We start from the raw sequence: 26996 nt of genomic DNA on the forward strand, positions 1-26996 counted from the left end.
GATGGCCACACTGCACATGGAGGGGGAAACCGATGACTAGCGGTTTCATGGTTTGGCCAGCCTAGGGCATGCCAATGTAGCTTCCTATGAGGATTTCACCAGGAGGGTGGTGGAACACTTTGACCAGAGGGATCCGGAGGCCCATTTCAAGGAGCTAACCCATCTTTGCCAAACAAGCAACCCAAAGAACTACATTTCACAGTTTCTGCGAGTTTCAGTGATGGTCTCGGACCTATCAGGTGCTCAGAGGTGTATACCTTCATAGAGGGCTTACAAGAGCCCCTGTGTGGACTAGTGAAGTCACGCAAACCCTCCATAATGCAGGAAGCAATTATGTGCACCAGAGATTTGCCAGGGGCCATCCCCAAGACCAAAGCACCTTTCTCTACACGGACCCGTTTTCCCCAGAAGGGGCATGAAACCAGACCCCCACCTCAGAGAACCACCTAGGGACGGGGGCAACTGGATGATTAGACACAAAAGGACCTCAGGAGGAGGAAGTTGTGCTTCACTTGCTGGGAGCCCTCGACACCAAGCCATCGGTGCACTACTGGCAAAGCACATTATATTGAGGTTTGTTCAGACAGTGACCAGGAGGATGAGATGGAGTAGGAGTGTGGTATGGGAGACGGTGAGAGTCCGGCAGATAGGGGACCACCTCCATGGGGAGGGGCATCCTTTGCCCCATCCGAGGGAATCCTTGCTTCTTTATGCAGGGTCCCCAAATTCTTGACATTGAGGATCAGAGGCACTATACAGGGACAGCGGGTGTCGCTCTTAGTTGACAGTGGGGCTACCCACAACTTCATAGATGCCCAGTTGGTTCACATGAGGGGCCTCACCACAACCGAGTTTGAGGTCTTTTCAGTCCTGGTACCAGGTGATCATACCATGCAGTGCACTCAATATGTGCCCGCTTTTACAGTAGTTATGGGGAACTACTCTATGACGAACCATTTCTTTGTGGCCGATGTGCCAGACACCAATGTGGTGAAGGGTGTCCAGTGGTTGTACTCCCTTGGGCGAGTCACTACTGACTGGAAGAAACTAGAGATGGAGTTCACCGGGCCGGATGGAAAATCGGTGGTCCTTAGAGGCATACATTCATATCCACCCTAGACATTCTCAGTGCATAGGATGGAGGCAGATCTGCAACATGGGGGCATAGCATGGGCACTAGAGATGAAGGTTTCAGAGGTTGGAGGAGAGGTCTAGCCAGCACCTCCAAACATACAGGCCTTGTTGGATAGGTATTCAGTGGTGTTTGGGGATATTCCACCAGGGCAATAGCCAGACCAATGTTGCACGAAGCGCCCCCCCACGATTCCAAGCCCCGAAGCACGTCCCGTACGGAAGCGCCTAAGAAGCTTGGCCGAAAGCGCACTTCCAAATTTTTTGCCGCTTCCTGGAAATTCGGAAGCGTGGTACGGAAGCGCCGAAGCACGCTTCGTACGGCGCTTCGGGCGTCGGAAGCGTGGCGCTTCAGAGGAGGAAGCGTACGCTTCTGGAAAAGCGTTTAGAAAATCGTTTTTTTTTCAATTTTTTTTTTAATTTTAGGTGAGTTTGCTTGTTGGAGGTGGGTCCACCTTAGGTCAGGGTGACGAATGAAGGCAAAAAAAAATACAAATATAGCAGATGCTCCCTCATGGTAATATTAAATTCTTAAAGTAAAAGTGACATTCTCCTTTATTTTTCATTTTCATCCTTTTACTTAAATTTTTAACATTACCATCAAATGACTCGGGATGTTTGAGAGTGGTTCCAGCCTCATTGGACTTCATATGGAGAAAATAGAATTTCATATCCTATTCAAAATTCAGCAGACTTAACAGTTTTCAGGAATTCAGGATCAATGGGATTGTGGCATTTCATTAGATTATATCAAGTATGAAGGTATGCGATTAGCATTTAATCAAGAGCACCAAGCCCTATATGTACCCTAGTGTTGGTGGTGTTAATTGTTGAACTCCTTTGTCACGCGGCACGCCCTTAGCAAAAACTTACCTTTCAATCAAGTCAAAATCATCGATCAAGCATGTTAAGCTTTTTCTACCATATTTTAAGTCTTGAATTAGGTAGTTTGATCAAAATTGGGCAATGTTGACTAATATCCCTAGACAATTGAGGTAGAGGCAAAGGCTAGACAAGAGGAGAAGAATCTAGATTCTAGATGGTTGATGCTCGAATAATTAATCATTAATGTACAATGGATGTTATATCTATCTTGATTTATGCAAAAATATGCATGCTTTCATGTCTTCTACAATTAATTTGCTATTTGGGATGTTTGTTTTGAGTATAAATGCAAAAAAATATAAATATATATATATAGCAGACTCTTCCGCGGACGCTTTGCTTCCTAGATTTTTGGAAAATGACGCTTCCGCGTCCCCGCTTCCAAAAAACGCTTCCGCTTTGCCCCCGCTTCGTGCAACATTGAACCAGACAGGGGATTCGATCACACCATTCATTTGGAGCAGGGTGTGCATACAGTGATCACTACCCCTTATAGGCATCCTAAGGCCTATAAGGATGAGATTGAGAGGTCCATTAGAGAGTTGTTGGCATTGGGCCATATCAGCCCAAGTTCCAGTCCTTTTGCTTCTTCAGTAGTGTTGGTGAAGAAGAAGGATGGAACCTTGCACATGTGCATTAATTACCAGGCCCTCAACAGGAAGACATTGAAGAACCGGTACCCCATCCCCTACATCAATGAGTTGATGGATGAGCTTAGAGGAGCCAAGTACTTCTCTAAGATATATCTACATTCGGGGTACCACCAAATCAGGTGAGGGATCAGGACATCCCCAAGATAGCTTTTCGGTGCCATTATGGGCACTTCGAGTTCCTGGTCATGCCATTTGGGTTAACCAATGCCCTGGCTACTTTTTAGTCATGTATGAACCATGTGTTCTGGGGGCAGTTGAGGAGATTTGTGCGGGTTTTCTTCATCGATATCTTGATTTACAGCAAGACTTGGGAGGAGCATCTCCAGCCCTTGGAGGACGTGTTGTGTATTTTGGAGGAGCAGCAGATTTATGCCAAACTATCCAAGTGTGAGTTTGGCCTGACAGAGGTGGTCTACTTAGGGCATATCAATGGTGTAGATGGGTTGAATGTCCATGAGGAGAAGATATGAGCTATCTTTGATTGGCCAGTACCCAGAGATGTGACAGCGTTGAGGAGCTTCTTGGGCAGCAACACTTATTACCAGAAGTTTGTCAAGGGGTTTTCGCAATTGGCAGCTCCCCTAATAGATTTGACCAAGAGAGGCTTTCGAATGGACAGTGGGGCACAGGCAGATTTTGATCGCCTCAAGGAGGTGATGAGCAGTTGTCCAGTTTTATCACTTCTGGACTTTTCCCAGCCCTTCGCCATGGAGTGTGATGCATCCGGGGAGGGAGTTGGAATGGTACTATCTTGGGATGGGCACCCCATTGCTTTCGAGAGTCCGAAGCTCTTACCCCATGAACAGTCATATTCTATATATGACAAACAGATGTTGGCCATCATGCATGCATTGGCCAAGTTCCGACAGTATTTGGTGGGTAACAGGGTTCAGGTGAAGACTGATCACAACAATATTCGTCACTTCATGGGGCAGCAGGGCCTCGACAACAGACAGCAGAGATGGGTCAGCAAGGTGCAAGCCTATGACTTCTACATAGAGTATGTGCGGGGAAAGCACAATGTGGTGGTTGATGCTCTATCACGAAGGCCCGTAGGCCTATCACTCATGAGCATCTGCCATGATTAGAAGGCCCAGTTATTGGTTGAGTATTCCAAGGACAGGAGGGCATGCGAGAAAATGGAGGGTACCCATGCAGATGAACTCTACCAGGTGATGGATGAGGTCATCTACTACAAGGGGCGCATATTTCTAGTGCCCAACTCGCAGTTGAGGGAGAGAGTGCTTCAGGCAGCACATGACTCGCCATTATCAGGACATCGAGGGTTCAGGAAGACATACATGGCAGTCAGGGAGCGATTCACATCGAAGGGCCTCAAGGGGGACGTGTTGAAGCACGTATAGGAGTGTGAGGCATGTCAGAGGAACAAGGGGGAGTTGATTCAACCTACAAGATTGTTACAACCGCTTCCCATCCCCGAGGGGAAATGGGAAAGTATCTCCATGGATTTCATCACGGGGCTCCCCATAGTACAAGGCAAGGACTACATTTATGTAGTGGTCGACCGGTTGACCAAGTATGCCCACTTTTTTGCCATCCCTACCAGATATTCAGCTTCACAGGTCGCAGAGTTGTTCTTTAGGGAGATTTTTGGGTTACACAGAGTTCCTAAGAACATCGTGAGTGACAGGGATAGCAGGTTCATGGGAGGCTTCTGGCAGGATCTTTTCAAGTTGGTTGGTACCTGTTGAAATTTGGTACCGGAGGACAGGTGGTTCCCTTAGGCTTTGATCTTTGGCCTAGGGAAAAGTGTCCAAAAGAATTTAATTTTTCTCCTAAAGTAACTTTATAATTTTTATAAAGTTAAATCTAATTTAAAAGTGACTTTAAGTGATAAAGTTACTAAGTCTAATTTTAAAGTGACTTTTATAAAGTCAATGAAAAATTAGAAAGGAAAAGTGACTTTGGAAATAAATGACTAAGTGGGTCTTTATTAAAGTGGGGTGAATTAAAAAATAGAAAGTGAGATTTAAATGAGCATTTAATCTCAGCCATTGATCTAAATCTATTTCAGCCATTGGATTTAGGGATCACCCAAAAGTCACTTAGGGTTGGGTTAAGGGAGGAAAAGGAGGAAAAGATCATTCATTCTTTCATGAGCAGATTGAGAGAAGGAGAGCAAGAGAGCAAGGGAGATTTCTGGGCGGAGTAACAGCAAAGCTGAAAGCAGAGTAACAGCAAAGCTGAAAGCGGTGTAACAGCAAAGCTGAAAGCGGTGTAACAGCAAAGCTGAAAGCGGAGTAACAGCAAAGCTGAAAGCGGTGTAACAGCAAAGCTGAAAGCGGAGTAACAGCAACAGCCGCGGTGTAACAGCAACAGCAGCGGTGTAACAGCAACAGCAGCGGTGTAACAGCAACAGCCGCAGTGTAACAGCAACAGCTGCGGAGTATCAGCAGTGGTGTATCAGCAAGGCTGAGATAAGTTGTAAAAGTCTGTTTGTTGATTTTTGCTGAACATTTTCTCTCACTGTAAAAAGGCATTTTCCAGAAATAAAGAAGAGCTCTCAAACTGGTTTTCCCCAAGAGTTGTAGGGGGTTTTTCCAGGGTCAAGTTGACCAAAAATCTCTGTGTTTAAATGTGTTTTAATGGCTGTTTATTACTGCTAATTTTTATTTCTGCAATTTCCAGCATTCTGTAAAATTTCCAGAATTTGTGTTTTCAGCAATATTTATTTTTTCCAGCTTGTTGAATGTATGGTTATGGTAAAGGGCATTTAACTACATGAGAGAAATAAGGTGAAACTGAAAACCGGGGTGGGAAATGAGAAATTTCTACAGTACCGAGCTCACCCCTAGCATGAGTTACCACCCCAGACAGATGGCCAGACAAAACGAGTTAATCAGTCGCTGGAGGGGTACCTGAGGAACTACGTGACACGGCAGCAGAGGGCTTGAATCTGGTGGCTGCATTTGGGCGAGTATTGCTACAACACCACCCACCACATGTCCATCGGTATGAGTCCTTTTCATGCCTTGTATGGTTATGATGCATTATCTTTTGTTGATGTTGTTTTTGGAGGCAGTCGGGCCCCAAAGGCCAAATATTAGGTCCAACAGAGCCAAGACATCCTCAAGGCTCCAAAGGATAACTTAGTGACAACACAGAACTAGCAGAAGGTGTACACAGATCGGCACCGGACCAAGAGACATTTCGAGGAGGGGGATTTGGTGTACCTCTAGTTACAGTCATACGGGTAGTCCACGTTGAAGCAGAAGGGGGGCGAGAAGCTACAGCATCGTTTTTATGGGCCATACAGGGTGGTCAGGCGAGTTGGGGAGGTGGCCTACGAGCTGGAGCTACCTCCGAGGAGCAAGATTCACAATATATTCCATGTCTCATGCCTTAAAAAGGTGTTGGGGCAACAGGTGACAGCAGCAGTAGAGTTACCCCCATTGGATGATGAGGGCCACTTGGTTTTGGAGCCTGAGGCCATTTTGGAGAGGGAGAGGAAGCTGAGGAGCAAGACCATCAAGGAGTTCTTGGTACGCTGGAAGAACTTGCCAGATGAGGATGCCACCTGAGAGGGTGAGCACATTTTGAAGCACCCAACTCTGAAGCTGCTTGAGGGCAAGCAACATTTGGGAGGGGAGGATTGTCATGTCCCTTCCCAAAAGCATTTGTAACAGGTTTATCTCTACACAATTTTGCCAAGAAAAAGGACCCAAGCAGTTTCGACTTAGGGACTTGGGAGAAATTTTGGCCAGATTAGTTTGCTAGTGGAAGGTGGGTGCCACCCACGTGGGAATTCGTACTAGGCAAGTTGAATTGCTTGGAGGGAATTTGGATAGCTGTTGGAGGGACCTACATGAGGCAAAGGAAGGCCCATGAAGTCATAAGGAGAAGGATCCTCTCACTGGGTCATTCATTCACTCTTTTATATCGAATTTTAAATGACTGTTTGCTCGAGCTGCTTAGCCGAGTCAACTGGTTGTTCAGCCACAAATCTCTCAAGCGGAAGATTCAATCTTACTATCGGGGGAAGTATCTACAACACATTCATTCAACTATATTCAAGGAGTGCATATTTTTGGGCCAGCAATTGAGAATACACAATAGAGGAAAGAGCTACCTTGGGCCAACCATTAGCCAGAGAAGCCAGGGAATCTGAAGGACATCATTGGATCAGCATTCAAGAGGAGTTTTGGGGCAAGAGAGGACAACAAACAGGCAATTCGAATTCCAGGCTTGGAGGATAGCGCAGAGAGCCAGTTCAGGCAATTCGTGGGTCTTGAGGGGAAGAGCTACAGCCCAGAATCATAGCTGGGAAGGAAGGAGATTCATAGGAGGGATCATCTCAGTGATTTGGGGCATTTTCCAAGAGGTTTTACAGCTTCATTCCAGCAGGCCGAGTTTTGCAGTTGTAGCTGAGGTTGGGCTCCTTGGGGGTCGAATTTCAGAAGTCTGAACCAGACCAAACCCTTCCTGGGTTTTGGTGGGTTTTGGCTAAGAAGCAAGGAGCTGAAATCTTATAATTTTCTGAGCACGGGAAGCAGTGATTCCAGCCCTTCGATTTCAACAGACAGTGCAGTTTCTGGGCAACGCAAATCAGTTTTGGTGCAGCAGTTGGGGCAGCCTTCAGATCAACCTTTGCTCACCTGGGTTTTGCCACACTTATCCTTAGAGACAAGCCCAGGTGCACGATTCTATTTTATCATTGTATTTGCCCTTGAAGAATTAATAAAATGGCTCGACAATCCTCGATTTCTAGTGTTTTCATGGGTGCTTGATGTGAATTTCGTTTTTCTGATTGTTGGACTATTTGCTTGCTTTGTTTATCACTTAATTTCCTGTTTATGAACATTACATAAGAAGAGAATAATTCTTGTGGGTTTTCCTCTCAGTTGAAGAGGTTTTGGGCCTGGTTGATCACCTATATCTTGTGTGATTTGTCTTATTGTTCTTTATGGTTTGATAGTTGTTTGATGAAGAAACACTAATAATAATCAAGAGAAAGAAGAAGCTAATCAAGTTAAGTATAAAAAATACCACAAGCAGTGATCAAAGCAAGAGAAATCATCCTATGTCGTTGCCCCTAGATTTCTGAACATGGTATAAGAGCTAAGGTGACAAGTCAAGGAAGGGTGGCTCGAAAAAGAACTACTAAATGAAGAATCAAAAAGGACATCAGTCAAGGAGGACATTGAATCTTCAAGAAGGTACACTCAAAGGTCGAGTTCAAGGAAATCACTAAGCAGACTTGATCAAATTCTGGGCTCAATTCTTTTACTAGATCCATAATAGAAGCAGCGAAGAAGTCTACCATCAAGATCTTTTGAAGGACGAAAACATTACAAGGTGGAACAAAAGTCTAGGCTATATTCCATAAGATAAGAACCTCAGGCATGCATATATATAAAGGTATGTTCTGATCCCTACATCTAGGAAGTCGAAGACCTAATCCTTCAACCATAGGAAGGTCAAAAACAATTGACAAGAAAAGTGAGCTTTTGGGCATCATAAAAGGACTGTTCTCATCATTCCAAGAAGTAAAATCTACAATAGCAACCACAGAACCAAGACTATGAGGTAAGTACAATTGTTTTCTCCATTCAAGAACTGAAATCTCCTGGTAAAAAGTGATAAAGGAAATTTTAAAAGGAGGCATAGCCAAAATTTGTTCCTAAGATCTGATCTTCTTCTGGGCATAGATAGATTTGATTCTCATCTCAGTAAAATTCCAATACATAGACCTTATCACCCTCTGGATATACGTATAATTTCTCTTAGTCAAAATTCGAGCTTGTTAAAATCTAAAGTGCAGATCCCTCCATCTCTGTGATAGCATAAATCCTATCTTCAAGACATGTCCTTGTGACATATATACTCTACTCTACTTTACAAGTTCAATCCTATGGTGACCGAGTCCATGTGGCAAAAAAGAAGCAATCACCAATCTCATATATATTTGTTCTCTAAAAATCGATCAATCAAAAGAAGAACATAGAAGGATCTAACTTCTAAAAAAGATCCATTCACTGTGAAGAAGTTTGAAAGAACTAAGGAAGCAGACATAAAGCAATCTAGTCATCAAGCAAATGTTGAAACTGTACCATCACTAGAGGTTTCTTGAGAAACACTGATATACTTGTAGCTATCAGTTTTGCGTGAAGACCTGTGAAGTTGTAGGGACATCGATCCAAGGTCAATGAACAGGGTCTCTGTGACAATCATATACTTGAAAGGAGTTGTTGAGTACAATGAAGAATATCTCATATCATATACCCTAAAGTAGATCAATGAATATGGCATCCGGAATTGCAAGTCACCACAACAAAGGTAAGTAACCATAAGGTATGTGTTAGTGTCAGTCTTTCCAGCCTTCCTCCAGTGATCAAACGTGCTCTTACTAAGTGATTTTGAAGTGTCAAGGTCAAATTTTGTCATTTCAGTGAGTCTTCAAGCAAAATTTGGTCACTAGGCATTAAGTCTAGGGTTTGCTCTCACTCTTTTCAAAGTTGCCCAAATGCCAATCTATGTCACTATTCAGCTGAGTCTATCATCATTCATAGGGTTGTCATTATCATGTCAGTGTCTAATGAGTCATTTTACACCTTGTCCATGCTTCAGTTGCGCCTAGGTAAGGTCATTTTCCTCTCCTAGGGTTTTGAAGCCAATTTCTCTTGGACGGTCAAATCATCGGCAAAACTTGTATCCAGATGTTCATAAACCTTCCCCTATCCTTCATGTACCTTATCAAACACTTTCCATCACTGAGATCCCCCAAATTCCTCATTTTTGCACAAACCCTAGTTTCCAGCTACAACCTGGCAATTTTCTAGGTTTGGCCTATGTTTTGCCCTTTTGGACCCCTTCCCCTCGCTCAATCTCTGAGATTCCACTTTCCCCTGCTTCCTAACATCCTTCCCCACTCCCAAAAATTTCCCCAAGAATTTAGAAGCCCCCTATCCCCTTCATTTCGCTTCATTTCCACGAAATTCCTTGTTTCACACATCGGGATCAGTTTCACTCAAAAGATGTTTCAGAGCAATCAAACATGAATTTGGGAAAACTGAGAGAGGTTTTTGTCCACAACAGGCCAAGGAAGAAAAACCTCCTTCACTTTTTGCACAGGTGTCATGGTTTTAAAGAAATGTTAAAAATACAATCGCCAGATCCAAGGAGGTTGACCAAGGCACTAAAACGACGGAAAAGGCCCGATCCACTCCAAATTTTGGCCAAAGCCTCTTTGACTGAGCATGGTGCTTGATTGGGGACTCCCAGCCCAAATTTCAAGAAATTTGGAGAAAATTTGGTCACTTGTGAATTTTTTGGGCAAAAAACAGGTTTTTTCCACCAATACGTCGCGCGCCGCGCGCGACCCTTTCGATGGGCAACTCCTTTTCAAGAAAACTCAGCATTTTTGGATTTGTCATGCAAAAATACACTTGCTCAGCAATTTCCAAGAAATTTCACCAAGTTTTGGGCCTCCAGAAAGTCAAAAAACAAGCAAAAAATGACTTTCTGCCACCTTTTTGACACACAGGAAGCAGTCTTGGGAGATTGCAATTTTGGAGGGGTAAATGGCCACCAAATTCAGAAATTCCACTTGGGTTGGAAAGTAGACATCCATACCTTTCCAACAAGCCCACTTTTGCCTCATTTGGACACATGGAAGTGCCTCAAAAGCAGCTCCAAAGGCGCGCGACGTGTTCAGGATCAGGGCGCAACGTGTTGGGCAGTTTTCACAGAAATTCACCTACAGCTCAGCAAAACGCAGTTTTGACTGGATTTGACTTTTTGGAGTAGATTTTGATCTTCCTTGTTGTAAATGATGTAATTTTATGATATTTTGACACTTATTTATCTCTTCTAGAAGATTCATTCATGAGATAGGCAAAAATTTAATGAATGAATTGGTTTCCTAGCTTATAGAGGCAAGTTGTTTTGACTGCCTAGTTTTCAGTGCTCAGTTTAGAATTGGTTGAAACAGCTCCTAGGATAGTGAGCTCGACCCCTAGAGGCAAGGAAAGATGTTAGATTGCCTATATTATGTACTTTCTTGGTCATTTTCATGGTTGGACTCTTGAGGGAGAAAGCTTCTATTGTATTACTCATCGTATCTCTGCAATTTTGGCAAAGGAAGAAAGACCAGGATTTTGCAGTCCTTTTTGGGATTCCTGTGGTTACATGTATTGATGGTGTGTTTCTCTTTGTACTTGTAAGTTTGTTATGTGAATCATCTTCTTACTTTTCCTTCTGCAAATTAGGGAAATGAAGTGTTAAAGTAGAATTCATGATTACCATGCTCTGCTTTTAAGTTTGTTTAATATCAATGTTTTCATCTGTTTAAGGAGAACTCAAGGTGTTTACTTGCTCTCCTTAGCTCCTCACCAGTCAATCTTACCCATCTGACTCTTTCAAAGGCATCAATACAGTCTCCTACCTTGCCCCAAAGAACCCCCTGCAAAAACTATGTCCAATCCCCGCACCCAAAATTGCCTTTCCCCAACTTTCCACCGAAACCCTAAAAATCGCAAATCAAACCTTTTTATCAGTTTACTAGCTTAAAATCAGTGTTCTTTATTGGTTATCTCTGCCCGTTGAAGATCTTTGCCGAGATAGACCGGAGAGAGCCCTCTCCTGCCCCGTAGGGCTAGCTACGAGGCTAAGTGGTTTGATGTTGCCTTGGAGTTTGCCTTTCTCAGCCTGAGGTGAAATTTCAAGCGCTAACAGTATGTATGGTATATTTTATCAAGGATCCATCATAAGATGTTTTAGGGTTGAAGATATGATTCTATGGTTTGTTAGTATTCCACGGAAAGGATGAACCCTAGCATGACATGAAGAGGGAAAAGAATCTGATCTAGGGTTTGAACTTAAGAATCCCTAGGATGACCTCATGATTGCATGAAAACCCTAGAGAGAAAACTTAACATCATGTTTTGGTATCGTATACTTTGCTTGGGGTGCTTGTCAATAAATGTTGCAGGTACAAGAAGTAAAGATGGATGGGTTGAGCCTTTGTTTTTAAAAACATGATGGAAGAAGGAAATTGTATAAATATGGAAGTCTGGTTCACAGTAAGATGGAGAGAAGGATGAAAATGGCCTCCACCATGGAAATCAAGAAGAAAAGCATTATGATAGGATGCATCATTTTAGGGGATGGCATCATTATAGCATATGATTGAAGAAACAACTCATGACATCATTATAGAAGCTTGAAAGATAGCTGAAGTAAAAGTCTATAGCAATCATCATAAGTAGCTCTTGGTAACCTCATTAAAAGCATAAGTGGTGCTTATGGATAGAAGAAAGTCATCTAGCATATAGAAAGGGTTCATCATGCATTATCATCATAAAAGGAGAATTTGCAGGATGAGGATAATCAAGATCCTCTATTGGAATATTCATTAGAAGGTTCACCTCTCTTTGGAAAAGCAAGTGTCTCGCTAGAGTTCCATCTTGTATGGGATTCATGAAGGATAATGGTATGATGACAAAAGGATGCAGCATGGTTGAAGATCTTTCAAGCAAGAAAAGGAAGCTGCTGAAGGAAGCCTAGATGTCCAAAAGAAGGAAAGAGGTATGTATGCATTAAGTTATGTCATCATATAGTTGCATGGGTAAATGCTCTACATCATGAGCATGATCGAAGAAAAAGGAATCTCTTCCTTTGAAAAGGTGCATGCAGGCATGGTTCACATATTGACAAAGATGAAATCAACATAATATGTCCTCATATGGAATATGAGGTAGTTGACGAAGATGAAGGAACCATGGATGGAAGTTCCTGAGAAGCAATATGTGAAGAAATAAAGAAGAGATAGTGATGCAACTATGGAAAAGGAAATCAACATCCGATGACTAGAAGAATTGACCATGACATCTCCACGGAAAAGGTATGAAGACTCTAATGAAGTCTGAAAAGAAAGGAGACCCTTGACATTAAATATCTTGGAGATGTGTTAATATATGTGTGCGGGATGTTGATGTTGCAAACAAACAAGATGTCATGATGAAAGGCCATCACAAAAGGTAACTTTGATTTGATGTTCATTTCTAATTTTTGAAAATCATTTGGGTGGATTGATACAAGGCTACCAAAAGAGAGTTTTAGATGTCATCCACAACTTAGCACTCATGTGGTTGGATGGAAGATCCTAAAGGAAACATGACGTGGAAGAGGTAGTTGTATGAAGGAATATCCAGATGTGGACTAGAGGATCACTTTCCAATAAGGGGTAGGATGACATGACTAACTTGAGGAAAGTGATGGATGGTCGATGCCCTACAAGAAGTCCCAAAAGATGAAGACTCCATAATGTTGAAAATGAACTTCATGACATCAAAAGAAGGAGCCCACAAGTAGTTGATAGCCCCATGATCTCCACCTAAAATAGAGAGTTGTTGGATGCAAGTCCCTGGTTAAGAGGGAGCTTGGGTACGTTCCTTTTATAGGAATGGGTACATTCCTTTATAGGAATGGGTATATCCTCCCTAGTTGAGAGGGAGAGATAGACACATCATTCTTGTCTTCACTTTGGGAAGAAAGAATGGAGGATTGGGTAAGCATCTGGCATCTGATACTCTTTGAGGATGTGGTAGGGCATCCAAGATAAGAGTAGTCGTAGAGGACCGATATTATTTGAGGACTGGGAATCCAATATAAGAATAGTCCTGGAAGGACATACCCTGTGAACACCCAAGTGAGGTATATTCCTTGAGAGACAATGATCATGGTGTCTATAAATCATTGGTCTCGCTAACATTGTGCTCTGATCTTGTGGAGAGATAGAGTTGTTAGTCAAGGCCTTGCTATGTGACAATGTTGGATGATATGATGCTAAACAGATGGGTTACCAATCTGACTCTTCTTATGAGAATTCTTCAGATTGAGAATGTCCAAGTACCTTGTATGGATTATGAATACCTCCCTAGTTAAGAGGGAGTGTTGAAATATATAACTAGGTTCAGTCTTCATAATGACATGTGTAATCATGATTTTTATGTATTTAATGAAAAGGGAAAATTAAATTTATTATTATTGTTCTTGAGGCATGGATTTCATGCTCAAGGAAAATTTATTTTTAGGTCAAGCTCCCATTGTGAGCTTCTAGGGCTTGTCATTTAGTCTACAAGTCATTGTCATGTATGAAAGACCCTTCCTAGGCGTGTTACATATTGTAAAAAGAATTTATTTCAGTCAAAGTCGAGTCAAAGGACCCTCCAAGACCTTGTCATGTTGCAATAAACAAGTCGGCCCTCACAAGCATCAAGTCGGCCTAAGGACAGTAACAAGTCAACCCACAAACAGTGACATGAGGCCTATAGATAGAGAGCTCAACCTCATTTGTTAGTACACCAATCAAGTTCGTTTTGAAGCTCAAGAAGTCCGAGAAATTCCAGCGAAAGGAAGGAGAAGATTAAAGGTTAAAATGGATTGTTTTTGGGTCATTTATCCCACACATGCAACACAGTTATGGTTTCTTTCTGTAGTTGCAAAGATCAAAGATTACAGTTACTTCAGGGGGGCGAAATATCAAATGTCTGAAGATCAGTTTGCCAAGCCGAGTTGTCAAGGAAGGAAGAACAGCTCCAGCAAAGAAGAGAATCCCTACAATTCTGCCCTAATCAGTCCACACGTGTCGAATCTCAGAAATTACAGGCAGGCCGAAAATTGCAGGCCTAAGATAAGAGGTTGAAGTTTGAAGAGAATTCGAACTCAGTAGTGTTGCAGTCAATTTGACCAGCGTTGACTTGGAAGAAGAAAGGCTCATCAAGGAACGAAATCTGACTTAGTCTTGGAGGGTTCTTTGTCAAGGCTTTAGGTCTTGGAATTCGTCAATTTAAGGCCTAAGAAGAGAAGAATTTTTGTGGTTTTTCCTCTCAGTTGGAGAGGTTTTGGCCCCGATTGATCGTCTATATCTTGTGTCCTTTGTCTTATTGTTCTTTATGGTTTGATAGTTGTTTGATGAAGAAAACACTAATAATAATCAAGAGAAAGAAGAAGCTAATCAAGCTAAGTAAAAATATACCATAAGCAGTTATCAAGGCAAGAGAAATCATCTTATGTTGTTGCCCCTAGATTTCTCAACACATCTAATATCACAATGCATCCAATGATTTCCCATGATTCCATAAGCTCCTCTAATCTACAAATGAAATTAACCTTTTCATTTTGAAGGATAGGCCCTCTCAACTTATCACAGGTAAACAATATCAATTGCATCAAACATATACTAGTAGAATGTGTTGTTCTTGGTAATGTTGAACGATACATCACTCAATAGAAAACACTTGCTCACAAGCATGTCAATCTCTCACTTCTCCTACATTTTAACCGCCGACCTAATAGAAGGTTGTACACTAGGTGTGGTTCTAGGAACAAAAAAAGATGAGGTCACTAAGGGCATTGTGGAAGGCAAGGCTAAGGAAACATTTTCAGTGCTTGCCCTACCCCCACCCCAGATCTTGCAACTCATCCCAATACAATCTCAATTTCACCACTACCCTATTATCTCTTATACATATATCCATAGTCACCAGATTCTGCAAATTTCAAGGTAGAAATTTGAAATTCATAGAATGTCAATATAAATTGAATAAAATCATTGTAGTTCAATAGAATTCACTAAGGTTCATTTTGAAAATTCAAATTGAGGTCATTTCAAAGGATTAAAAATTATTACAAACTATACAAACCACATAGATTTCCTCCTCTCAATGTGTAGACATCCTCCTCCAAGCGAACAAGTAATGTCATTATTGAAGGCCGAAATTGGAATGTGAGACTATCCAATGTCCACAAACGTGAAGTTGAGTCACACTAATAGGGTTAAGGACCAAATTCTATGCAATGACATAGTACAAACCTGATGTCGATTCCATAGGTGACCACTAACAAGCTAGGATTAAGGTTCAATGGTGACGGCAACCAGCTACTTCCATTGACTTCACCCATAGTTGGGTTAGCTTAATCAAATACATTCCAATGCATGGCAATATTTTCTTTTACTTGGCATCTTTTTGGCTCCAAGGGAATTTCCCTTTATCGTTTCTTGCATCGTCCCATTACAGTTTTCAAATTAGCTTATATTTAATAATTTTATTACATATATTTATACTTTATTATTACAAATACTTATATTTTGTATTTTATTATTAGGTGTATTTTATATTTTATTATTAATTTTGTAATTTTAAATTTTGTGTTTTATTCTTAGGTATACCGTATACTTCATATTTTATTATTATGAATATTTTATTAATTTTTAATTACATATATTTTTAAACTTATAAATTTCATTTTTATTTTCATTTAAATTTTTATTTTCATTTCCATTTCCATGTCATTTTCATACATAATATATATTATAAATTGTTGAACTTAATGTCGAATTTTACCACCAGAATTTTTGGTGTCAATTTTTTGTCAAACTCTAAGGTCGTCAAACTCGAACCAAGTGACTTAGCGCATATCTAGAAGTGATTTGTTGGGAATAAAAAATGATTTCTAGGCTTGCATCTGTGCAGATTTCCAGTTTATATCCCAGAATTTGTGCAAGGTAGCATTTCAACCAGGTGATTCCCCCTTCATTTCCTTCCTCCACAACTTGCAATTCAACATTTGTCTATTAAATCCCCCTTCAGGTTCACCATATTCCCACATAGGGTCCAAGCACTTCAGCATTTTCAGTCTTCAAAGTTCAAACTTTAGAATCTAGATAGCAACGATTAAACCTAGGGCACAAAAATATTAAAATCAACATTGAAGAATCAAAATACAAATAAAAACATAAAAACAAACAAATCTAGATTCAAAATAAATAGCTGGTCTCTCACATTCCACAAAAAGTCAACAATAAGGAAAACTGATGGCCATTGCAAAATCAATCAAACAACTGAAAGAACGAACAAAGAAAAGAACAGGTGAAAATTGTTACACATACCTGCAAATACACCAACTGATGGGAATCAATCCCCACGCTGCAATAAAATGGTGATGGCAAATAAAAACACTCTCTTCCTGATCCTTGGCTCAAAGAAAAATGGTCTACACCTGCTTTCTCTAACCCTTCACTCTGTTTGCAAAATGACCAAAAAAAACATAAAAATTGCCTTTACACCAGCTCTCCGCAGGCTTGGCAATCTTTTCTATCAGCCCACAGTATATCACAACATTTAAGAGATTATTGCAATATTTTCAACCAGGAAAATATCACAATATTTTCCACTGAAAATATTGCCTCTCTTAAAGCCATGTGAGATATCGTGATGTTGTCAATATTTTCACGATACTGGCGACACTGGTTTTTATTCATCAGAGAAGTAACTTGGAATTTGCATGCTAGAAGATTTCTCCCTTCCTTAACAACCATTCTGCTTTCTACCACTACTCATTAAGTCCCACAATACTGTTCAATTATTAAATATTGTAACAGAAATTCTAAACCTTTTGGACACGTTCAAGTATTCGCAGCAAGGACCCAGAAATGGTCAAAAAATGGCCCTTCTCTTAGAGTGTTACATATTATGCATCACTTCCAACACCAGTCCCACGAGGGAAGGGACAGAAGCCCTGCATGGTTCCCCAGAAGACCTTAGTCCAAACTGAAATCCCTCAAACAACGTCCAGGAAGCAACCCCCTGTAGAGTCCAGGGACCACAGGTTGAAGAATCAAACGGAATGTGGAACAGAAGTGATCCATAATGACAAAATGCAGCTGTCTAATGAAAGCAAATCAGCTGAGGACCAGTATTACATATACATGAACATTTTGTTTGGGTTCATGGAGATTTCATTATGGGCATGTGTATTGCATCTTAACTAGCTGCGAGTGCTTACCATAGACGAGCATCCTGTCAGAGTATCCACTATAAGCAATTCATGAATTTAAACTGTTCTAAATTTTAATAAACATTCACAACAATCATGAATTTATACTGTCCTAAATTTTAATAAACCATGATTGTAGAACTTCATACATGTTCTCAAGGAAATCTTACAACTATAAATTTAGGTTGCTCTGGATACTATTTCTCTTTGATTGTGGTAAGGTGAATATCATTTGCCTGGAGTCTGTACTCTGAAATGTGTCTGCCTATGGTTGCAGAAGCATGGGAAGATCAAATTGAATGTCTTGAAGCTAAGAAAGGAGATCACAAAAAATGGAAGAACCACAACTAAATCACAGATGGAAGGAATTGTACGTCAAAAACTGTATGAACAGAAAGGTGGAGATTTATGCAAAAAGTCTAGGAGTTGTCGAGAGGCCAGTAAGCAGATCTTTCGAATAGCAAACTGGGCATATTATATCAAGATCAAAAATTAAGACAACTAGGTACAGGACATATTCCCACATTCCCATAAGCACCTGTGCCCATTTTAATCCTTTAACAATTTTACTGTAAAATTTACAAATTCACAGAACTATATTCTAGTAAAACATGAAAGAAATAAGGGACTTACTTGATAAACAAGAACAACACGATGATCATGAAGCTGCTGAATGATCATTTCACAAACTGTAGTCTTTCCAGAAGATGTACCACCTGAAACCCCTGTGGAATTGATATGCAAGTAACTTTTATCCCCAATACTTAACATGTAAATAATTATGAATGATATGATATATAATTTTTTTTTAATATTCAGTTCACACATTTGTCCTATATTCAAATGAAATAAATACATAATCCATCTAGCATACAAGACTGTCTAAACGTTTAGACTTTAGGCCCATCAATAAGCATCAAGGTAAAAGGAACGAGAGCCAGAATTTCAGTTTGTAGTAACTAATAAGCATATGAATACCTTATAAATATAGGAGTTCTTGTGAAGAAGCACTAAATTTTGCCGGTAAGCCTCATACAACATTGCTAATGTTTATCAATCATTGTTATTGTTTGCAATACTAGAAGAATGCTATTGTCTATCTGTTCTAACTTCTAAGTAATGTAAATAATGATAGACAATCATAACAGCTGGTTAAAAATAAGTTCACAGTTGAGTTCATTATAATAAGTAATTCTTATAGCTAGTTGCACCAGCTGACAAATGCTCATGCCTATAATGAATATAACTAGGCCTAAATAAACCTAGTTTCTAAGAGTCACAAGTCACAACTATTCCCTGTGATTGTGCCCCTTCACATAATATAAATAACCTATACACTAAGATTGTAATCATCACTCCTCATATTAAACTAAAACTGGTACTATATTGTGTGGTGTTCCTTATTAATAAATTGGAAGCTACCAAGCAGAAATAATAGATTTTACCCAAATTGATTGCAGAAATGACAGATTGCAACCACAATACCCAAAAAAAGAACCAGAATACCATAAAATGTTCTACCTTTATTGATGAGAGCAATGTTCGCTTGCCTCTTTGAGGAGGCAACCTCCATATCCACAAAGCTCCAAATAAAAATATATTTCACAAGACATCTCATTATACTGTTTCTACTTCTTTATATAGTTCTATCTATCTCCAAAGAACATTCAAGAGAAAGAACTTTCTAGTAGACAGAATCTTCTAGTAAGCCTTATTATGATTATTGCTTTCATAGTACTACATGGGCCTTATTTACTAAAGATGACCTCCATACATAACAACCTACCTATCTACTTGAAGGTTACGATAGGACTCTGACATGCCCTCCCCCTTAAAAAGAAGCATTGTCAAGCTGGAGATGATGGAATTTCTGAACAAACACTATTGGTTCCCATGTGGTATCATCGAACAATGTATCCTTTCATTGTATCAAAACCTTAGGAGGGACCGAATTACCTTCTTGTGGAAGAGGCCAAATTGATTTATTTTGTGCCATTTGATCAGCCTATAGTCAGAGAACTTCCAGGAGAAGGGGCCGATTACTGAAGAAGTCCATTGATCCAATAGAAGTCGAGTTAGTCCTTCCAAGGAGCCAAGTTTATCTTTACAATCAGGGCCAAATTTCTGAAGTTGCATTGTCCTCCACAAGGCCGCATTGCCCAGCAACCAGGGACCGATTTGTTCAAGGAAAGATATATACATTTCTAGAGGCCGAATTGGGCTTTCATATGCTATTCGCTCAGCTGGATGGTCTGATCACTATTAGCTTTTACCAGATCTCCCTACACTAGAAAAGAAAGAGGCCGATTTCTCAAGAGATCGTGGTCTTCCTTGAGGCTTAGATATTGATCTATGGTGAGGCTGAGTTCATCAAGTCAGTAGGGCCAAATTCTGAAGTTTCCAGTCATTTGTGTCGAAGGGCGAATTCTCCAGCAGGCAGATCCATTCATCCTAAGACAAATTTTCCAACAAATCTGAAACTGATATTGTTATTCCAGGAGGAGGATGCATTTGGCATTTTTCAGGAGATCAGTGTTTTTCTCTCTCTCATTAGTGGCCAAATTTATTTCTATTAGGGAGCCAAATTTCTGAAAGGTTAATCATTGTATTAAGCTGGAAAAATCGTTCCTAATTCCCTCATCATATCAGACTCAGCTGGTGGGCCAACTTCACTTAGCTCCAGGAACAAATTCAGAAAGGGTAGAGTTATCTATTCTCAGGCAGAATTCTCATGGAAAAATTCTTATTGTTCATGAGGACGAGTTAGTCCAGGGAGGTTTGCTGAAGCAAGTTCCAGGCATAGTAATAATAGAAAATTAACAAGATTGTTTAACCTCTGCCAGTTGGAGCAAGTTCCAAGTTCTGCTCTGAAGTTTTGCTTGTAATCTCTGATGATCATTCTCAATAAAGTCCAATTTTTCCTCAGATGTTTATTCTTTGTTATTCCTATGAAATGTTTGACAAAATCTCTCTCTGTTCTCTGAAGTGTTTTATCAAAACATTTGAGTTAACATGTTCTTTGCCTAGGTCAGTTACTTCATTAGCCCATTATAGACTCCATTAATCCATTAGCAATCACATTAACCAATATCTTATGACAGTAACTGGTGAAAGAACATTCAACATAAATGCAGAAGACAAGCCAAGACAAGAGAACACACAGATAGGGCTCAAGCCAGCGAAAAACCCCAAGATGGGGAAAACCATTTATCATTTCATCTTATTATTAACATCGAATGTTCAGCAGAGAGAGAGAGTACAATAATTTAAAATCAAAATGACTTGCCAATTTGAAGATCCAATATGACTGCCCTTAGACAAGTGAATAGCCCAAAACTGCAATACCATCATTCTGTCAACAGTAGTCAACTAAGGTCTGGTTAGGGCTGCTTACAGTCCACTGTTGTTTCATTCAATTGATCCAAAAACCCTCCTTACAACTGCAGTTTTCCTTGGCAAGCAAGAAGCTGCCCTTCACTGGCACTTAGGACTGATCTGAACTCATGATAGGCTTCTCATGCTGGTGCAGACCTGTGGACCTATCTGAAGTGATAGCTCTGAAGTACGGTCACACAAAGGGAGAATTTCTTCCTCAAATTGACCACAGATCAGCCTGGACAGAATACCCAAACTCGGCTTGATTTTCTGTTTTTGAATTCGGACCTGTAATGACAGGTTTACCCATACAAGCTGCTCAGAGATTTGCTCAAGTCCTGCGGCTATCCATCTGAAGAATCTCGGCCCTTATTGCAGGAGAAAAACCCAGAACAAACAGCCCTTCGTCCTCCTCAAGTGCTCGGCTACCTCAGACACAAATTGGAGCTCCTTTGATGTGACAAATGAGGTTGTGAGCGCATCTATATATACAAATCATTGGGGGTTCAAGTGACACATCCATTGGGCTTTATGAGCCTACATGATGATGTGGCCGACCTTGACAATTTGCACATGGGTGGGCATAAATTCAAAAACACACTTCTGCTTGTCCAAATTTGATGATCTTTAGATCGATTTTTGTCCTCTAGAAAAGAGGAATTTAATGCAATCATCATCTTCATCAAATGAGCTGTCCCAAGGTGGAATTTCGCCCTAGTTGCCAATTTTAACATGTTTGCTGAAGGTGTTTGACAGAAGTTTGCATAACAATTTTTTGTGAAAAGTTGCCAAAGAAAATTTGTATAAATTAAATTTGGTACACTACAGTGGTATTAGAGCATGATCTTGGCCATTTGTGGTATCAATACATATGACCTCAGAAAATTTTCAGAATGTCACATATATAAGGCAGAGGTACAGAAGCAAAGAAAGAGAGCTGCAAATAGATATAGAGCCAAACTCACCATTGCATAGAGAATAAATCCTTACTACATCAAAGGAGATCAATATGGGAGATTCAAATAAAGAGGAAGCAGCATTTCAGAGCCTTCTGAACGCTCTAAATGACTTGGCAAAGGGGCAGAAGGAAATTGTTGAAGAAATGAAACAACAAAACCGGAACAAAGGCAGCAATGGGGACAGCTCATAATATTGTCATAACAAACCCCCATAGCCACCCTCATATCTACAGTGGAGTATCTCGACCCACTAAGCCAAAATTTCTGCTTGCCAATCCAATAGAACCAGCAGATAAAGAGGACATGCCATTGGGATATTATTTTCAGGAATATCAGTCCATGGGAGATGGCTTTCAAGATGCAATCACTTTCAAAGATTTTTGTCTCTTGAAAAGTGGTAACAAGGCCAAAGGGTCTGGAGGAGCAACTACACAAAACATAGATTGCAGCAGACTGTTGGGAAGCTAACCCTTCCAAATTTTTGATGGCTCTACTAGACGTACAGCAAGGGCATGGATCCAAAAACTTGACACTTATTTTCAGGTGAACCAGGTAACTGTAGTGGATGTTATTAAGTTGGCCACTCTGCACCTAGAAGGAGAAGCGCATGATTGGTGGTACCATGACTTAACTTTGGGACATGCCAACATAACCACTTATGAGGAATTTGCTCAAAAGGTGATAGAGTGATTTGACCGAAAGGATCCAGAGTTGTATTTCCGGGAGCTTACACAACTCAGGCATACTAGCAATCCAAAGCATTACATATAAAAAAAATTAGACTGTCAGTGATGGTACCAGATCTGTTAGAGGCTAGAAGAATTATGCTATTTCTTGGCTGACCCTCTACGGGGGCTAGTGAGGTCTTACAGGCCTACTTTGCAGGATGCAGTCAGCAGAACAAGGGATTTGCATGATGCAATTTCAATGACTAGAGCCCCCACTAAACCTACCTTCCCAGAGGGAAAAGATACCAGACCTCCTCAAAAGGAGTGCACCAAAAGAAACCAACTTGATGAGGAGACTAGAAGAGATCTTAGGAGGAGAAGGCTATGCTTCACATGCCAAGAACCTTGGGCACCGAGCCATCCACGTACAACAAAGGGGAAAGCTCACTATATCGAGGTGTTTTCCAATAGTGAGGACAAGGAGGATGAGCAGGAGCAGCCACAGGAGGAGTTTAGAGAGATGGAGGGTGAGCAACCCCAGGAGGGAGAGAAGAACAATGTCATTGCTACACTCTTGGGCAATCCTCAATATCTCACACTTAAGATTCAATGAACTATACAAGGACAAAGGGTGATAGTTTTGGTTGATGATGGAGCCACCCACAATTTTATAGATGTTGGCTATGTATCCAGGAGAGGGTTAGCCACCACAGAGTTTGAGGGGTGGGGTTCTCCATAGCCATACCAAGAAACAAGTTCATGCAGTGCAACAAGGATGATCCCCAAGATGAGCTTGATGATGGGGAATTACACCATTATAGATGACCTTTTTGTGACTAATGTTCATGACAGTAATGTAGTGCTAGGAATTCAATGGCTTATCTCTATTGGGCGATATATTACAAATTACCAGCAGATGGAGATGGAGTTTATGAAGGATGGCAAGAAGGTTGTGCTAAGGGGCATGCACACCTATCACCCCAAAACTGTGACATCAAATAAGATGGAGGCAATCTTTTGGCACAGAGACATTAAGTGGGCAGTGGAGTGCAGACTCGCAGAGTGACGAAGAAGAAGTCAGAAGATCAACATCAGCAGTATCCAACAAACATTTCAGCTTTATTGCAAAAATATCAAAAGGTGTTTGGGGATATTCTGCCAAGGAGGCCACCTGATAGGGGTTTCGAGCATATCATCGAGCTAGAGGAGGGGGTCCAGGTGATCATCACCACTCCATACAGGCATCCCAGGGCATATAAAAATGAGATCGAGAAGACTATTCAAGAGTTGCTTGCACTAGGCCACGTATGCCCTAGCTCTAGCCCATTTGCCTCATCAATGGTTCTAGTCAAGAATAAATATAGGTCCCTAAGGATTTGTATCAATTACAGGGCGTTGAATAAGAAGACCATCAAAAATCGATACCACATTCCTAGAATTGATGAATTCATGGACGAATCTAAAGGGCCAAATATTTTTCCAAGATTGATCTTCGCTCAAGCTACCACTAGCGTAGAGTCAAGGAGCAAGATATTCCAAAAATTGGTTCCAAATGCTACTACAGCCATTATGAGTTTCTGGGTATGCCTTTTGGGCTGACCAACGCACCTGCTACCTCTCAGTCTTGTATGAAACATGTGTTCGACAAACAATCAAGCAAATATGTGTTAGTCTTCTTTGATGGCATTCTAGTATATAGCAAAACATGGGAGGAACATTTGCAGCACTTGGAGAAGGTGTTAAGGATATTGGAAGAACAACAATTTTATGCCAAGCTATCCAAATGCGAGTTTGGTCTAATCGAGATGCTCTATTTGGGGCACGTGATTGATGGAGTGTTGAAAAGTGTAACTAGGTTCGATCTTCATAATGACATGTAATTATGATTTTATGTAATGAGATGTAAAGAAGAAAAATAAAATTATTGTATTGACTTGCTTCATGGGTTTCATGAGCAAGAGATTTTGTTTTTGAGTCAAGACTCCCATTGAGAGTCTTTAGGAATTATTTTTCATCTAGTCATAAAATGATAGAATCATTGTCATGTAATGAAGTCATGTTACGCTTTGTATAGAGTCAAACTTGTTTATGCAAAGTATCCTCCAAGACCTTGTCACTTATCCTCTTCAAGTCGGCCTACAATGATGGAAGAACATGCTAGAAGAAGTCGACCTAACCTCTAGTGATCATGTCGGCCTAAAGGACATGAGATGAGGTGTATATAAAGCCTAACTCGGCCTCACTTGAAAGAAAAAAAACTCGACAAGCATTCGGTGAAGTGGTGCAAAGAAGAAGGACCACAAAGAGAAGTGCGAAGAAGTGATAAGGAGAGTTTCTTCTGGGCAAGCGAAGGAAGTTTCTTCTGGGCAAGCGGAGGATGCTTCTGGGCATAGCGAAGGAGGTTTCTTCTGGGGCAGCGAAGAAGGTTTTTTCTGGGGCAGCGAAGGAAGAATTATTTTGGGATACTTGTTCTGGGTAACAGAGATAGAGCTCTAGAGCCCAAGATTCTCTAGAGGAAGCCAGTGAGATCCTAGAGACCGAGTTTCTCTAGAAGAAGTTGAAGAACAAGCAATGTAAAGTATAGAGACCAAGTTTCTCTAGAAGGAGCTGAGGAGAGCAGTTCGAGACCAAGAAGAAAGTGAAGAAAGGGAAGAGGCAGAGCATCAAGGTTAGTGACAAGGTTCTTGGGAGGATACTAGAGTCAAGGGTCTTTGTCATGGTCTTGGTACTCATCAATTGAAGATCTAGAAGAAGAATTTTGATCGGGTTTTCCTCTCAAGAGGTGAGAGGTTTTGGCCCTGGCTAACAAGCCTACATACTATGTCACTTGTCTTTTGTTGTATTAGTAATTGTCTTGATGAAAAGAACACAATAATAACATAACGAAGAAAAGACTATAAGCTAAGAAGTAAAAGTATATCACAAGCAATTATCAAGCAGAGAAATATTTTAACTATTCATGCCCTAGATTTCTCAACATGGTATCAGAGCTTAGGTGTTGAAGTCAAGAAGGGGCATTCAATCAAGAAGACATCAAGCAGTGGAAGAAGGATCATAACAGATTCAAAGGGCACTAAGGTCAAGATCTTCAAAACCCTAGATCAAAGAAATCTACACTAGCAAGAGTCTTCAAATCATCTTCAAGAAAGAAGGAAGACTAAATCATTCAAGGAGGATCGTGAATCAAGCTCTCCCTTATCAATCTCTCAAGAAGCAAATCATCTAACAACATCAAGATTAAGGAGGAAGCAAGAATCAATCTCTCAAGTAAATCTATGACTATATATGATAATAAGAAATGTCTTTTTGCAAGGAAAGCAATAAATTGGATGGGCCTGCAAATTTCCTTGCATGGAAGAAAAGGTCAGACCTAAATCTTATTGAGAATGAGGTCATGGATCACATCAAGGGTCGATAACCCATCCTCCAAAGGAAGATACTCAAACACACGCTAGATTCATGAAGGGATAAATGAGAGCCCAGAGGATTCTTATAGAATCTATAAAAGACTCTCTAATCCCATATGTATCAAAGTTGGAGACTGCAAAAGCTATATATGACAAATTGGTAGAGTTGTTTTCCGTAAGTATTGCAGGAGAAGTAATCTCATTAAGGCAAGAACTCTACAAACTGAAGATATCCAAGGAAGATGGAATAGCCTCATACTTTATGAGGATATCAGAAATTCGAGATCAACTACAAGAGCTGGGAGAAGTCATGTCTGATAGAGAGATGACCACAGTGGTATTGAATGCACTACTGGAAGAATGGGGTAACTTCACTTCAAGTTTATATGGGAAGAAAGAGACTACTCCATTTCAAGATCTATGGTCACTCTGTAAGATCGAAGAAACCAGACTGAAGGCAAAGGTTGATGTTGGACCAAATGAGCAGAATCAAGCATATGTTGCTATGGAAAAGAAGAAAAGAAAAATTTGAAAAGTTTGGTCCTCAAAAGAAAAGGAAGAACATGGCTAAGGTAAGATGTTATGGATGTCAAGGACTTGGGCACTATAAAAGAGATTGTCCTAAACGTAATAAGGACAAGAGAGATAGGGAAGAAGCCCACATTACTGAAGAAGTGAGAGAGATTGAGTCAAAGAAGCTTAAGAATGAAGGGGTAAAAGATCTCTACTATGACTGAGATGATCTTCTTCACTAGAAGGTACTTTTCAATTGGAATTTATAGATAGGATGCATCCTATTAGAAAATAGCATCGTGATAGAAGCATTAGAAGTAAGAGCTCTTGGCATGGGAAGCAAAAAGGATGTCTAGAACAAGTTCTATTAATTACAAAGAATGGGAGCTCTTGGCAACCTTATTAAAACCTCAAGTGATACTTATAGAAAGAAGTAGAGGTCATCATTGACTGGGATCATCATACAATAGTCAATAAAGAAACATCTGTCGAGTGAGGATATGAAAGATCCTCAAGTTTCTCTAATGGAATCCTCATCAAAGGATTCACCGATCTAAAAGGAAAGCAAGAGTTTCATCAAAAATTCCAACTTGTGGGTTCAAGGGA

At 40.5% G+C, this 26996-nt stretch overlaps 2 protein-coding genes across 7 annotated transcripts in view; one reads left to right on the forward strand and one right to left on the reverse strand.

Moving 5' to 3' along the window:
* The window catches only part of LOC149239892 (uncharacterized), a 30291-nt gene extending 12327 nt beyond the window's left edge, over window positions 1-17964 (forward strand). The window contains exon 3 of the mRNA XM_089461016.1: window positions 17746-17964. Within this exon, the coding sequence (XP_089317142.1) occupies window positions 17746-17964 (219 nt within the window). The remainder of the gene's footprint in view (window positions 1-17745) is intronic.
* Window positions 1-26996, reverse strand: part of LOC149239891 (uridine kinase-like protein 4) — a 316084-nt gene that overhangs the window by 189754 nt on the left and 99334 nt on the right. For all 6 annotated transcript variants that reach the window (XR_016246465.1, XM_089373576.1, XM_089373577.1 and 3 more), the window contains one exon: window positions 18102-18193. Coding sequence is in view for 5 of the 6 variants with exons in the window: in XM_089373576.1 (XP_089229702.1) it covers window positions 18102-18193 (92 nt within the window). In the remaining variant the exon portion in view is untranslated. The remainder of the gene's footprint in view (window positions 1-18101; window positions 18194-26996) is intronic.

This window comes from Pinus tabuliformis, chromosome 8 (genome assembly GCF_031772625.1).
Source record: "Pinus tabuliformis cultivar Carrire ecotype Pingquan chromosome 8, CPIR1, whole genome shotgun sequence".
NCBI classification, from domain to species: Eukaryota; Viridiplantae; Streptophyta; class Pinopsida; order Pinales; family Pinaceae; genus Pinus; species Pinus tabuliformis.